Raw genomic sequence first — 13,804 nt, forward strand, 5'->3', positions numbered from 1 at the left:
TTAATTGCCAAAAAAAAATTAAAACCATGTAAAATAAAGCTATAAAACAAAAAAATAAGTTAGTGAATTATTAAAACCTCTTAGGCTCGTGGTTGCTATTTGTTTACATGTGGAAGGCGGCGCGTGGCTGCCTGTGTGGAGCGTCTGTTTTTTACCTGTTTTTCTGTAAGTTTATACCCATGTGCACCTGTATGGCCTTAATTAGTGTCTTAAAACTATACTGAAAAGGTTAATTGCTACTAGATAAGCGTAGACAAAGAGGGGGAAGAGCTATGAAGGATTTTGTTATGGGGTATTTGCTTACAAGGGAGGAAGTGACCGTTTGTTTTTACCTGTTTCTCTGTAAGTATATACCAATGTGCACCTGCATGGCCTTAATTAGTGTCTTATAGCTATACTGGAAAAGGTTTATCAGTAGTAGATAGGGGTAGATAAAGAGGGGGAGGAGATATGAGGGATTTTGTGACGGGGCCTTTGCTTGCGATAGAGGGAGTGACCATCTGTTTTTACCTGTTTCTCTGTAAGTATATACCAATGTGCACCTGCATGGCCTTAATTAGTGTCTTATAGCTATACTGGAAAAGGTTTATCAGTAGTAGATAGGGGTAGATAAAGAGGGGGAGGAGATATGAGGGATTTTGTGACGGGGCCTTTGCTTACGATAGAGGGAGTGACCATCTGTTTTCACCTGTTTTTCTGTAAGTACATACCTGTGTGCAGCTGTATGCCCTTAACCCATAAGCTTCGGGCTAGAGGACTATTGTCGTCCTCGCACCGAGCGGGCGGTGCTGATAGATTTTGTAAAATAGGTGTCTTTCATCAATGCCCCGTGTGGCAATTTCAAACGAAAACATAATAATTTATATTGTTTTTTCATCGCCAATCCTTCCTCTCCACGATTAAATAAATTTGAAGTGTCTACGTCGCAGCACGGCATAGATATGATGTTGGGAAGAGGTGCTATTTGTGGCCAAGCGTGCTTGCTTCGGATGGAGGGAACTCCTGCCACCTGACGCTTTTCTGTAAGTAATTCCCGTCACCCGACGCACACGGGTTAATTAGTGTCTTAAAACTATATTGTAAAGGTTAATTGCTACTAGATAAGTGTAGATAAAGAGGGGGGGAGATGTAAGGGATTCCGTGACGGGGCTTTTGGTTACGATAGAGGGAGTGACCATTTGTTTTTACCTGTTTCTCTGTAAGTATATACCTGTGTGCACCTGTATGGCCTTAATTAGTGTCTTAAAACTATACTTAAAAGGTTAATTGCTACTAGATAAGAGTAGACAAAGAAGGGGAGGAGATATGAGGGATTTTGTGACGGGGCTTTTGCTTATGATAGAGGGAGCGACCATCTCTTTTTACCTTTTTCTGTGTAAGTATATAATTGTGTGTAGCTGTATGGCCTTAATTAGTGTCTTAAAACTTTACTTGAAAGGTTGCTTAGTAGGAGATAGGCGTTGATAAAGAAGGAGAGAAGATACAAGTGATTCTGTGATGGGACCTTTGCTTATGATAGAGGGAGCGACCATCTCGTTTTACCTTTTTCTGTGTAAGTATAGATTTTTGTGTAACTGTATGGCCTTAATTAGTGTCTTAAAGCTATACTGGAAAGGTTTATTAGTAGTAGATAGGCATAGATAAAGAAGGAGAGAAGATACAAGTGATTCTGTGATGGGACCTTTGCTTATGATTGAGGGAGCGACCATCTCTTTTTACCTTTTTCTGTGTAAGTATAGATTTTTGTGTAACTGTATGGCCTTAATTAGTGTCTTAAAGCTATACTGGAAAGGTTTATTAGTAGTAGATAGGCATAGATAAAGAGGGAGAGGAGATGTAAGGGATTCTGTGATGGGGTATTTGCTTACGATGGATGGAGTGAGCATTTGTTTTTACCTTATTCTGTGTATGTATAGGTTTGTGTGTATCTGCATGGCATTAGTTAGTGTGTTCAAACTATACTGGAAAGGTTAATTAGTAGTAGATAGGCACAGGTAAAGAGGGAGAGGAAATATGAGGGATTTTGTGAAGGGGATTTTCTTTGGAAGGATGAAGTGACCATTTGTTTTTACCTGTTATTGTGTAAGTATATACCTTACCTGTGTTTACCTGTATGGATTTAATTAGTGTCTTAAAACTATACTGGAAGGGTTAAATAGTAGTAGATAGGCACAGGTAAAGAGGGAGAGGAAATATGAGGGATTTTATGAAGGGGATTTTCTTTGGAAGGATGAAGTGACTGTTTTTACCTGTTATTGTGTAAGTATATACCTTACCTGTCTTTACCTGTAGGGATTTAATTAGTGTCTAAAAACTATACTGGAAAGGTTAATTAGTAGTAGATAGGCACAGGTAAAGAGGGAAAGGAAATATGAGGGATTTTGTGAAGGGGATTTTCTTTGGAAGGATGAAGTGACCATTTGTTTTTACCTGTTATTGTGTAAGTATATACCTTACCTGTGTTTACCTGTATGGATTTAATTAGTGTCTTAAAACTATACTGGAAAGGTTAATTAGTAGTAGATAGGCACAGGTTAAGAGGGAGAGGAAATATGAGGGATTTTGTGAAGGGGATTTTCTTTGGAAGGATGAAGTGACCATTTGTTTTTACCTGTTATTGTGTAAGTATATACATTACCTGTGTTTACCTGTATGGATTTAATTAGTGTCTTAAAACTAATCTGGAAGGGTTAATTAGTAGTAGATAGGCATAACTTGAAAAGAGGCATAACTCAAAAAGTAGACATTTGCAATGGATATGAGATACAAAATCATGCAAGTCACTACATTTATCACCAGAAAAACATGAACCACGAAAGAAAATCGTTGGTTGGGTGAAACTGTAAATTGTCCGATTTGGTCAGTGTCTCAAAACTCTATATACCGGAAGTGTTAATTAATAGTAGATAGCCGTAGATAAAGAGGGAGAGGAGATAAAAGAGATGATGTGTTGGGAACTGACTGTTTTTACCTGTCTCTGTTTAAATATAGATCTGTGTGTACCAGTATGGCCTTATTTAGTATCATATAACTATACTGGCAGGGGTAAAAAGTAGTCAGTCAGTGTAGACAAAGGAGGAGAATAAATACAGAAGGAATATCATGATGGGGTTAAGTTTATATTGATAAACCGGTAAAGATTCGTTTTAATGACGTCACTAATTTTGAAATGCTGACTGCTTATTTCTGGACAAAATATAATGCTGTGTATCATGGAGGTAGTATTTTTTTCCGGAAATGACTAAAAGATTAACTTTTCAATGCCTTTTGTGGGCCCACCGCCACAGCCGCAAAATAGCTCTCAGAGAGGCTCAACTTGGGGGACCCGTGGGAAATCAGGGTTTTTGGGTGGGTGAGCATATTTAAGCCACTCCAACCAAACTTTATGACCTGACAGCTAATGGGAGGACTTCACCCCCCTCGACCCCTCTTCTAACCAAAGGGGGCTGCTGCTGCCCCCCCCCGGACCCTCACCCCCACATATGCGACTTATTTCTGTGAGCAGGTATTTTTCGCAACACTGGCTGGACCTCCGCCGCCAGAGGAGGCTACACTTTTTCAACAATAAAAAAAATAGTCCTTGAATTGGATTTTGAAAGCGTTTCCATGATTGTTGAACATTTGTAGAAAAGATATATGAAGAGCTAGTGATGTTTCATAAGGTACTAGGTAATGAAATACTGGCGCGGTACTAAAACGAATCTTAACCGACTAACCTCGCTTGCTTTACTGTGTTTTCTCATGTGATCTATTTATGCTCGGATATCTCATTTCTTGCATAACCAAATGCTCTTCTGTTGTTACATAATAATAATAATGTAAAAGTTATCAGCGTAGTTTTTCTTTGTTTTTCGTGTAGTTTGTCTTGGGTGGAGGATGTGGAGCAAGGAACAGACGTCATTGATAAGGACAGGAAGTGAGGCAGAGAAGATAGGTTTGTTTGTGATGAGAGAGAGAGAGAGAGAGAGAGAGAGAGAGAGAGAGAGAGAGAGAAGTCAACAGGTAAGAAATAGAAGGAAGAGGATAAAATCAGGAAATAAGAGAAGAGAAATAAAAATGAAGGTTATGTATGAAGGATGAAAGAGAATATAAATGATCATCTTACCCAATAAAACTAATAAAAAACTAACCATATGCATTTTTTTTTCTTTTTTATTTATTATTATTTTTATTGTTCAGCATTATTATTATTTAGTTTTGGTTATTTTATTTATAGGTTTCTTCTTCTTTTTTCTCTTATCTGCCTACTTTATTTTATTTATTTATTTATTTATTTATTTATTTATTTATTTTTTTTTTATCTATGTATCTATATGTCTCTCTGTCTGACATACCATACTGTACTATCTTACTAATTAACCAGCCTTATTATCAACTTACTAACTAATAAAGAACTAATCGTATGCGTTTTTCCCCTCAGACCTAACCTAACAAGACCACAGACTGACCGAGACCCCAGACCAGATACATAACAAAAATAAAGAACTAATCATATATATTTTTCCCCTCAGACCTAACCTAACAAGACCCCAGACCAGAAATAAAACAAAAATAAAGAAATAATCATATATATTTCTCCCCCTCAGACCTAACCTAACAAGACCACAGACTGACCAAGACCCCAGACCAAAAATATAACAAAAATAAAGAACTAATCGTATATATTTTTCCCCCTCAGACCTAACCCAACATGACCCCAGACCATAAATCAAAGAAATATAAGAAAACCTCTGAAGTCTGACCTCTTTTAACCCCTTCTGACCCCTCTTTTGACCTCTCTTTTGACCATTCTTCTCTACTTTTTTTTATAGGAGCAGGGCTAGTGTTTGTTTGTTTGTTTGTTTGTTTGTTTTTGGTCATTTTCTTCCCTTGAGTTGCTTCGTTTACCATTAAAAAAAATATATTATCGTTTCCTCCCCTCAGACCTAACCTAACAAGACCTCAGCTCCGCCCAGACCCCATAGCAGCCGGCAGCCATGGGGACGTCTTACCTGGAGGAGATGCGGAGCTACTTTGAGACACACAACAAGCAGAAGGAGTACGTGGGCCACAACTCTAAGGTCCACACCATCGGCTGGAACGCTGACGGCCGCCGCCTCGCCTCCGGCTCCTACGACAAGTGTGTGACCATCTTTGTGTTCGACGGACATCGCGACACTCTGGTGAGGGCCTCGGCGGGGGGTGTTGTTGTGGCTGTTTTTCTTCTTTTTCTTTTCCTTCTTGTTTTTCATATTCTTCTTCTTTGTCTAACATTTTTATTTTTTTATTATTTATTTATTTTATTTTATTTTTATTTTTTTCTTCTTTTTCACATTCTTTTATTCTTCTTGTCTTGTTCTTCTTCTTTGTCTAATGTTTTTATTTTTATTTGGCTATTTTTCTTCCTTTTCTTCTTCTTCCTCTTCTTTTTCACATTCTTCTTTTTCTTCTTTTTTTCATATTCTACTTATTCCTCTTGTTTGTCTTGTTTTTGTTCTTCTTTGTCTAACGTTCTTATTTTCTTCTTTTTCTTCTTCTTCCTCTTCTTTTTCATATTCTTCTCATTCTTCTCATTTGTCTTGTTCTTGCTCTTCTTCTTTCTCTACCTTCCTCCTATTCTCCTTATTCTACCCTCACACTATGCTCTTCTTCCTCTTCTTCCTCTTCCTATCGTTCTTCTTTCTATTCGTGTTTCTACTAATAATAAAACCACACACAAAACTAACTCTACCTCCCTCCTCTTCCACTTATTCTACCCTCATATTTCCCTCTTCATCCTCTTCCTCTTCTTCCTCTTTCTATTCCTGTTTCCACTATTAACAAAGCCTCACACAAAACTAACTCTACCTTCCTCTTATTCTGCTTATTCTACCCTCACTCTTTCCTCTTCCTCCTCCTCCTCCTACTGCACCTATTTCTCCCTGTGAATAACCAACATCTACACACATACTAACCCTTTCTCCCTTTTATTTACGCTGTTCCTCCCCTTCACACCAGCGTTGCCAGATTATCGTACTCAGAGCCGCCTATTTACTGCTTTCTGACCCACAACTACTGCAAAAGAACACCAATAATTAACCATTTAAACGATAACCATATATGAAGGCAGTTTTTGGGGTCTGAAATTGACAAACATAGGAGGCGGAGTACGGCAATCTGGCAACATTGCTTCACACCCACAGCGGAAGGACTACACCTACAAGGGACATGGCGACAGTGTGGACCAGTTGTGTTGGCATCCCACACACTCCGAGCAGCTCACTTCGGCCAGCGGGGACAAGACAGTGCGGATATGGGACACACGCACCCACAAGTGTTCCGCAACCATTACCACGAAAGGTGCGTCAGTTTGGGAGTATGGCGGGGTAGCTATGGGTTTGTTTATTAGAGTATTTGGCTTCTTTTTATTCATTTTCATTAGCTTTTCTTTATTTTTTCTCTATCTTTCAGTCTCGTTCTGTCTCTATCTGTTTTGTGCATTCATATATGTTTGTTTAAATGGGTTTTTAATATATGTGGAAAAATTTGGGCGGCTTTTCCGATACCCTATGCCCCTGTCCACCCAGCAGTGAATAGGTACCAGGTATTAATCAGGGGTTGTGTTCCGTCTCCTGGGATCTGTTCCCGTCTCCTATAATTCCTTCCCCTCCTGTCTCTCTCCGTCATATGACCACAGATGTTGCGCTGACTAAACGAAACTTTCCAACTTTCTTTCATTTTATATAATTATTTTTAACATCCTCTATACCACTGATTTTTTTTTTTTTTGTGTGTGTGTGTGTTCATGTGTGTGTATGTGAGCCCCTTCCCTTCCACCACTCACTCACTTAGGCCTAACATCTTTATAATCACTAAGGTAAAAAAATATAAAAAAAAAACTCATCCCCTTCTCTGCAATGCCAAACCAAACAACAGACCTAACATTTATAATCACTAAGGTAAAAAAAGATAAAAAATAACCTCACCCCCTTCTCTGCAATCCCAAACCAAACAACAGACCTAACATCTTTAAAATCACTAAGGTAAAAAAAGATAAAAAAATAACCTCACCCCCTTCTCTGCAATGCCAAACCAAACAACAGACCTAACATTTTTATAATCACTAAGGTAAAAAAATATAAAAAAACTCACCCCCTTCTCTGCAACTCCAAACCAAACAACAGACCTAACATCTTTATAATCACTAAGGTAAAAAAATAAAAATAAATAACCTCACCCCCTTCTCTGCAACTCCAAACCAAACAACAGACCTAACATTTATAATCACCAAAGTAAAAAAATATAAAAAAAAACTCATCCCCTTCTCTGCAACTCCAAACCAAACAACAGACCTAACATTTATAATCACTAAGGTAAAAAAATAAAAATAAATAACCTCACCCCCTTCTCTGCAACTCCAAACCAAACAACAGACCTAACATCTTTATAATCACTAAGGTAAAAAAATAAAAATAAATAACCTCACCCCCTTCTCTGCAATGCCAAACCAAACAACAGACCTAACATCTTTATAATCACTAAGGTAAAAAAAAATTAAAAAATAACCTCACCCCCTTCTCTGCAATGCCAAACCAAACAACAGACCTAACATCTTTATAATCACTAAGGTAAAAAAAGATAAAAAAATAACCTCACCCCCTTCTCTGCAATCCCAAACCAAACAACAGACCTAACATCTTTATAATCACTAAGGTAAAAAAAAATTAAAAAATAACCTCACCCCCTTCTCTGCAATGCCAAACCAAACAACAGACCTAACATTTTTATAATCACTAAGGTAAAAAAATATAAAAAAATAACCTCACCCCCTTCTCTGCAATGCCAAACCAAACAACAGACCTAACATCTTTATAATCACTAAGGTAAAAAATTAAAAAAAATAACCTCACCCCCTTCTCTGCAATCCCAAACCAAACAACAGACCTAACATTTATAATCACTAAGGTAAAAAAAGATAAAAAAAAACTCATCCCCTTCTCTGCAACTCCAAACCAAACAACAGACCTAACATTTATAATCACTAAGGTAAAAAAAGATAAAAAAATAACCTCACCCCCTTCTCTGCAACTCCAAACCAAACAACAGACCTAACATTTATAATCGCTAAGGTAAAAAAAGATAAAAAAATAACCTCACCCCCTTCTCTGCAATGCCAAACCGAACAACAGACCTAACATCTTTATAATCACTAAGGTAAAAAAATATAAAAAAAACTCACCCCCTTCTCTGCAATGCCAAACCAAACAACAGACCTAACATCTTTATAATCACTAAGGTAAAAAAATATAAAAAAAACTCACCCCCTTCTCTGCAATGCCAAACCAAACAACAGACCTAACATCTTTATAATCACTAAGGTAAAAAAATATAAAAAAAACTCACCCCCTTCTCTGCAATGCCAAACCAAACAACAGACCTAACATCTTTATAATCACTAAGGTAAAAAAAAATAAATAACCTCACCCCTTCTCTGCAATGCCAAACCAAACAACAGGCCTAACATCTTTATAATCACTAAGGTAAAAAAAAATAAATAACCTCACCCCTTCTCTGCAATGCCAAACCAAACAACATACAAAAAAAATAACATCCACTAACACGGCAAAAATAAATAAATAAACTAACTATCAAGTGTATCAAGACTGGGGAGGGGGGGGGGGGCGGGGGTTAAGTACGACTATTACTACTACTACTACTACTACTACTACTACTGCTACTTCTTCTTCTTTGACTATCACTTATAAATATGAATGCAGTCTTTGTTGAGAACTATTACTATTACAACTAAAACTACTACTACTACTACTACTACTCCCAAAATTGACCTCTCTTTTGGCCACTTGTTACTTTTCTCTTTGTGGAAACAGCGATTAGCGGGCTTTTTTTTTTTTTTTTTTTTTTTTTTTTTTTGTTGCCCTTGAGCTGTATCCTTATTTTTTTTTTTTTTTTATTTTTTTTTTTTTACATCAATGGAGTCAGTTCAAGGGCATAAAAAAAAGGAAACAAATATGAAAAAAAAGCCTGCTACTCACTGCTCCTAAAAAGAGTTAGAGGAGCGGCCGAAAGACAGGTCAATTTCAGGAGCTGTAAAAAAAATAAATAAATAAATAAAAAATAATCTCAGCCCTTTCGCTTTCCCATCTCCCCCCAGGCGAGAACATCAACATCACGTGGTCACCGGACGGCCACACCATCGCCGTGGGCAACAAGGAGGACCTGGTCTCCTTCATCGACGTCCGCAGTCAGAAGATCCGTCACGAGCAGCAGTTCAAGTTTGAGGTCAACGAGCTCTCCTGGAACAACACCAATGACCTCTTCTACCTCACCAACGCGCAGAGTGGCCAGGGCTACATACACATATACAAGTAAGTGAGGGTATTATTTATTTATTAATGTATTTACTTATATATTTACTCATATGTTTATCTAGCTATTATATATTTACTCATCTTTATCTAGGCTTTTTTACACTGGAAGCAGATGAAGGGCAATGAAAAAAAAAGAAAATGTAGAAGTGATTGTAGTAGCAGTAGTAATAGGAGTATGAGTTGTAATAGTAGTAGTAGTAGTAGTTTTAGTTGTAATAGTAATTGTTCTCAGCAAAGACTACATTCATATTTATAAGTGATAGTCGCAGTAGAAAAAGTAGTAGTAGTAATAGTCGCACTTATCTAACCCCCCATCCCCCCTACAGTTACCCCGAGATGGAGCTGGCCCACTCCATCCACGCCCACCCCGGGAACTGCATCTGCATCAAGTTTGAGCCGCAGGGACGCTACTTCGCCACGGGCTCCGCCGATGCGCTGGTCTCCATCTGGGACGTGCAGGAGCTGTACTGCAAACGAACACTGCCCAGGTGTGTGTGTGTGTGTGTTGTATTTTTTTATTTATTATTTATTTTTTTACCTGGAGTCAGTAATGTTTTTGTGTCTACCTTGTTTTCTTGTCCTATACCCCCATATATTTCTACCTGTTTCTCTATTTATTTTTCCCTCCCCTTCTTTCTCATCCCCTTTCATCATCTCCCATTCTATACCCTTCTTTTTTTACCTGGAGTCAGTAATGTTTTTGTGTCTACCTTGTTTTCTTGTCCTATACCCCCATATATTTCTACCTGTTTCTCTATTTATTTTTCCCTCCCCTTCTTTCTCATCCCCTTTCATCATCTCCCATTCTATGCCCTTCTTTTTGTTTCACCTGAAGTCAGTAATGTTTTTGTGTCTACCTTGTTTTCTTGTCCTATACCCCCATATATTTCTACCTGTTTCTCTATTTATTTTTCCCTCCCCTTCTTTCTCATCCCCTTTCATCATCTCCCATTCTATACCCTTCTTTTTTTACCTGGAGTCTAGTAATGTTTTTGTGTCTACCTTGTTTTCTTGTCCTATACCCCCATATATTTCTACCTGTTTCTCTATTTATTTTTCCCTCCCCTTCTTTCTCATCCCCTTTCATCATCTCCCATTCTATACCCTTCTTTTTTACCTGGAGTCTAGTAATGTTTTGTGTCTACCTTGTTTTCTTGTCCTATACCCCCATATATTTCTACCTGTTTCTCTATTTATTTTTCCCTCCCCTTCTTTCTCATCCCCTTTCATCATCTCCCATTCTATACCCTTCTTTTTTTACCTGGAGTCTAGTAATGTTTTTGTGTCTACCTTGTTTTCTTGTCCTATACCCCCATATATTTCTACCTGTTTCTCTATTTATCTTTCCCTCCCCTTCTTTCTCATCCCCTATCATCATCTCCCATTCTATACCCTTCTTTTTTTACCTGGAGTCTAGTAATGTTTTTGTGTCTACCTGGTTTTCTTGTCCTATACCTCCATATATTTCTACCTGCTTCTCTATTTATTTTTCCCTCCCCTTCTTTCTCATCCCCTTTCATCATCTCCCGTTCTATACCCTTCTTTTTTTACCTGAAGTCAGTAATGTTTTTGTGTCTACCTTGTTTTCTTGTCCTATACCTCCATATATTTCTACCTGTTTCTCTATTTATTTTTCCCTCCCCTTCTTTCTCATCCCCTTTCATCATCTCCCATTCTATACCCTTCTTTTTTTACCTGGAGTCAGTAATGTTTTTGTGTCTACCTTGTTTTCTTGTCCTATACCCCCATATATTTCTACCTGTTTCTCTATTTATTTTTCCTTCCTCTTCTTTCTCATCCCCTTTCATCATCTCCCATTCTATACCCTTCTTTTTTTACCTGAAGTCAGTAATGTTTTTGTGTCTACCTTGTTTTCTTGTCCTATACCCCCATATATTTCTACCTGTTTCTCTATTTATTTTTCCCTCCCCTTCTTTCTCATCCCCTTTCATCATCTCCCATTCTATGCCCTGCTTTTTGTTTCACCTGGAGTCTAGTAATGTTTTTGTGTCTACCTTGTTTTCTTGTCCTATACCCCCATATATTTCTACCTGTTTCTCTATTTATTTTTCCTTCCCCTTCTTTCTCATCCCCTTTCATCATCTCCCATTCTATACCCTCTTTTTTTCACCTGGAGTCTAGTAATGTTTTTGTGTCCACCTGGTTTCCTGTTCACCTTGTTTTCTTGTCCTATACCCCCATACATCTCAGCCTGTTCCTCTGTTCACCCATCCCTCCCCTTCTTTCCTATCTCCTTCATTATTCCCCATTCTATAACCCTCTTTTTTTTCACCTGGAGACTAGTAATGTTCTTGTGTTCACCTGGTTTTCTTGTCCTATACCCCCATTCATTTCTACCTGTTCCTCTGTTCACCCATCTCCCCCTTCTTTCCTACCCCCTTCATTATCCCCCATTCTATAACCTTCTTCAGTCACACACACACACACACACCTACACCCTCTACTCCTACAGTGTAACCCAAAAACTACAGACACGTCATCGAACTACAGTGCCGTACAGAATCTCTTAATCATTACCTAACCTTTACCTTCATCTCTGTTACTTATCTTCCACATTTCTTGCCTTCATTCTTTACCCTTCTACCTCTCTCTATCCACTCTTGTTATCCCATTCTTTCTTTCTTTTATATATACTCACATTTCCACCTCCCATTACTCACCCATACTCATCTGTCCCCCCAGGCTGGAGTGGCCGGTTCGGACTCTGAGTTTTTCGAGCGACGGGCAGCTCCTGGCGTCTGGGAGTGAGGACCAGGCTATTGACGTGGCCCATGTGGAGACGGGGGAGCAGGTCGCCCATATCAGCGTGGCCTACCCGACCTTCACGCTGGAATGGGTGAGTGTGGACATGGCTTGGGGATTTTTATTTATTTATTTTTATTTTTATTTTTATTTTTTTCATTGTGGTTTGTTTTTTATTCATTTATTGTCATTATTTTCATTTTTCATTTATTTATTGTTATTGTTTTCATTTTTCATTGTTTTTTTTTCTTTTTTATTTGTTTATTAATGTTATTTTCATTGTTTTTGTTATTTTTTATTGTTTTCTTCTGATTTTTCTCTTATCTGCCTAGTACTTATTTTTTTTATCTATGTATCTACTTGTCCCTCTGTCTGACTTACTATCTTACTAATTAACCATCCGTATTATCAACTTACTAACTAACCAACTAACTATCTTCTTAAGTAACTAACTCGTATACCTTTCTTACCTTCATTCTTTACCCTTCTACCTCTCTCTATCCACCCTTCCCCTTCCCCTCTTGCTTATTTACTAACTAACAAACTAACCGTCTATATCCAACTATTTCTCTCTCTCCCTCGGCAGCACCCCAAACACTTCCTGCTGGCCTATGCGTGTGACGACAAAGACGACCGCGACCGTGACCGCGACGCTGGCACAGTGAAGCTCTGGGGGCTGGGCGACCGTACATAGACACACACACACACACACACACACACACACACACACAGGCATGCACACACACATAAACACTGGTAAAGGTAAAGGTTAGATTAATTAGATAAGGTTCATTAAGTTGCACACACACACACACACACACACACACACACACACACACACACACAGGCATGCACACACACATAAACACTGGTAAAGGTAAAGGTTAGATTAATTAGATAAGGTTCATTAAGTTACACACACACACACACACACACACACACACACACACACACACACCGAAATCAGAAGTACAAGAAATAAAGTAAAAGCCAGGATTTCAATGTCATGTAAGCTTTGTATTTTATTATTACTACTATTTACAACAACCCAGATGAATACAAATAAAAATGTTTAATAAGAATATGATATCTACTTTACTACATGTTCTATTAGTATCTACCATTGCATTATCTATCTATCTATCTATCTATCTCAGGTGGCGAGGTATTGAAGGGGTGACTTAGCAACCCAGAGTGACTTATAGTTCTTCGCCCAATAAGAGAGAGACAGCAACTCTAGGTAAAGATTAAGAGATTTTGTATGGCACTGTAGTTAGAAGATGTGTCTGTTGTTTTTGGGTTGCACTGTAGGAGTAGAGGGTGTAGGTGTGTGAAGAAAGAGAGAGAGAGAGAGAGAGAGAGAGAGAGAGAGATTTAAGGACTAAAGAGAGAAAAAAAAAATCAGACTGAAGGAGAGAGATTTTCAGACTGAAGAGAGAGAGGGAGAGATTTTCAGACGAGAGAGAGAATTTTCAGATTGAAGAAATATAAATTCAGGCTAAAGAGAGAGAGATTTTCAGACTGGAGAGAGGAAGAGAATTTTCAGGCTGAAGAGACAGAAAAATTCAGGCTTAAGAGGAGAGATTTTCAGGTGGAAGAGAGAGAAAAAGATTTCCACCTAGCCCTCCGTGGTGCAGTGGATACCGTGCTTATACAGCTACTAATATAATCTATCAGAAATTAATAGTTTAGCC

General features: G+C 38.2%; 1 protein-coding gene across 2 annotated transcripts; it reads left to right on the forward strand.

The window, feature by feature from the left end:
* Nucleotides 1–64: 64 nt before the first annotated feature.
* LOC126982332 (THO complex subunit 3-like) lies at nt 65–12,956 on the forward strand. 2 transcript variants are annotated; one of them, XM_050834336.1, is made up of 8 exons: nt 65–165; nt 4,924–5,162; nt 6,162–6,318; nt 9,131–9,344; nt 9,674–9,835; nt 12,051–12,204; nt 12,697–12,804; nt 12,924–12,956. In XM_050834336.1, exons 2-7 carry the CDS (start codon nt 4,977–4,979, stop codon nt 12,802–12,804), a joined length of 981 nt encoding a protein of 326 aa, XP_050690293.1. In that variant the 5' UTR covers nt 65–165; nt 4,924–4,976; the 3' UTR covers nt 12,924–12,956. The 2 variants fall into 2 exon arrangements, with proteins under 2 accessions (XP_050690293.1, XP_050690292.1); XM_050834335.1 differs by having other exon boundaries at nt 12,697–12,956.
* The last annotated feature ends 848 nt before the right edge of the window (nt 12,957–13,804 follow it).

This window comes from Eriocheir sinensis, chromosome 50 (genome assembly GCF_024679095.1).
Source record: "Eriocheir sinensis breed Jianghai 21 chromosome 50, ASM2467909v1, whole genome shotgun sequence".
Lineage (NCBI taxonomy): Eukaryota > Metazoa > Arthropoda > Malacostraca > Decapoda > Varunidae > Eriocheir > Eriocheir sinensis.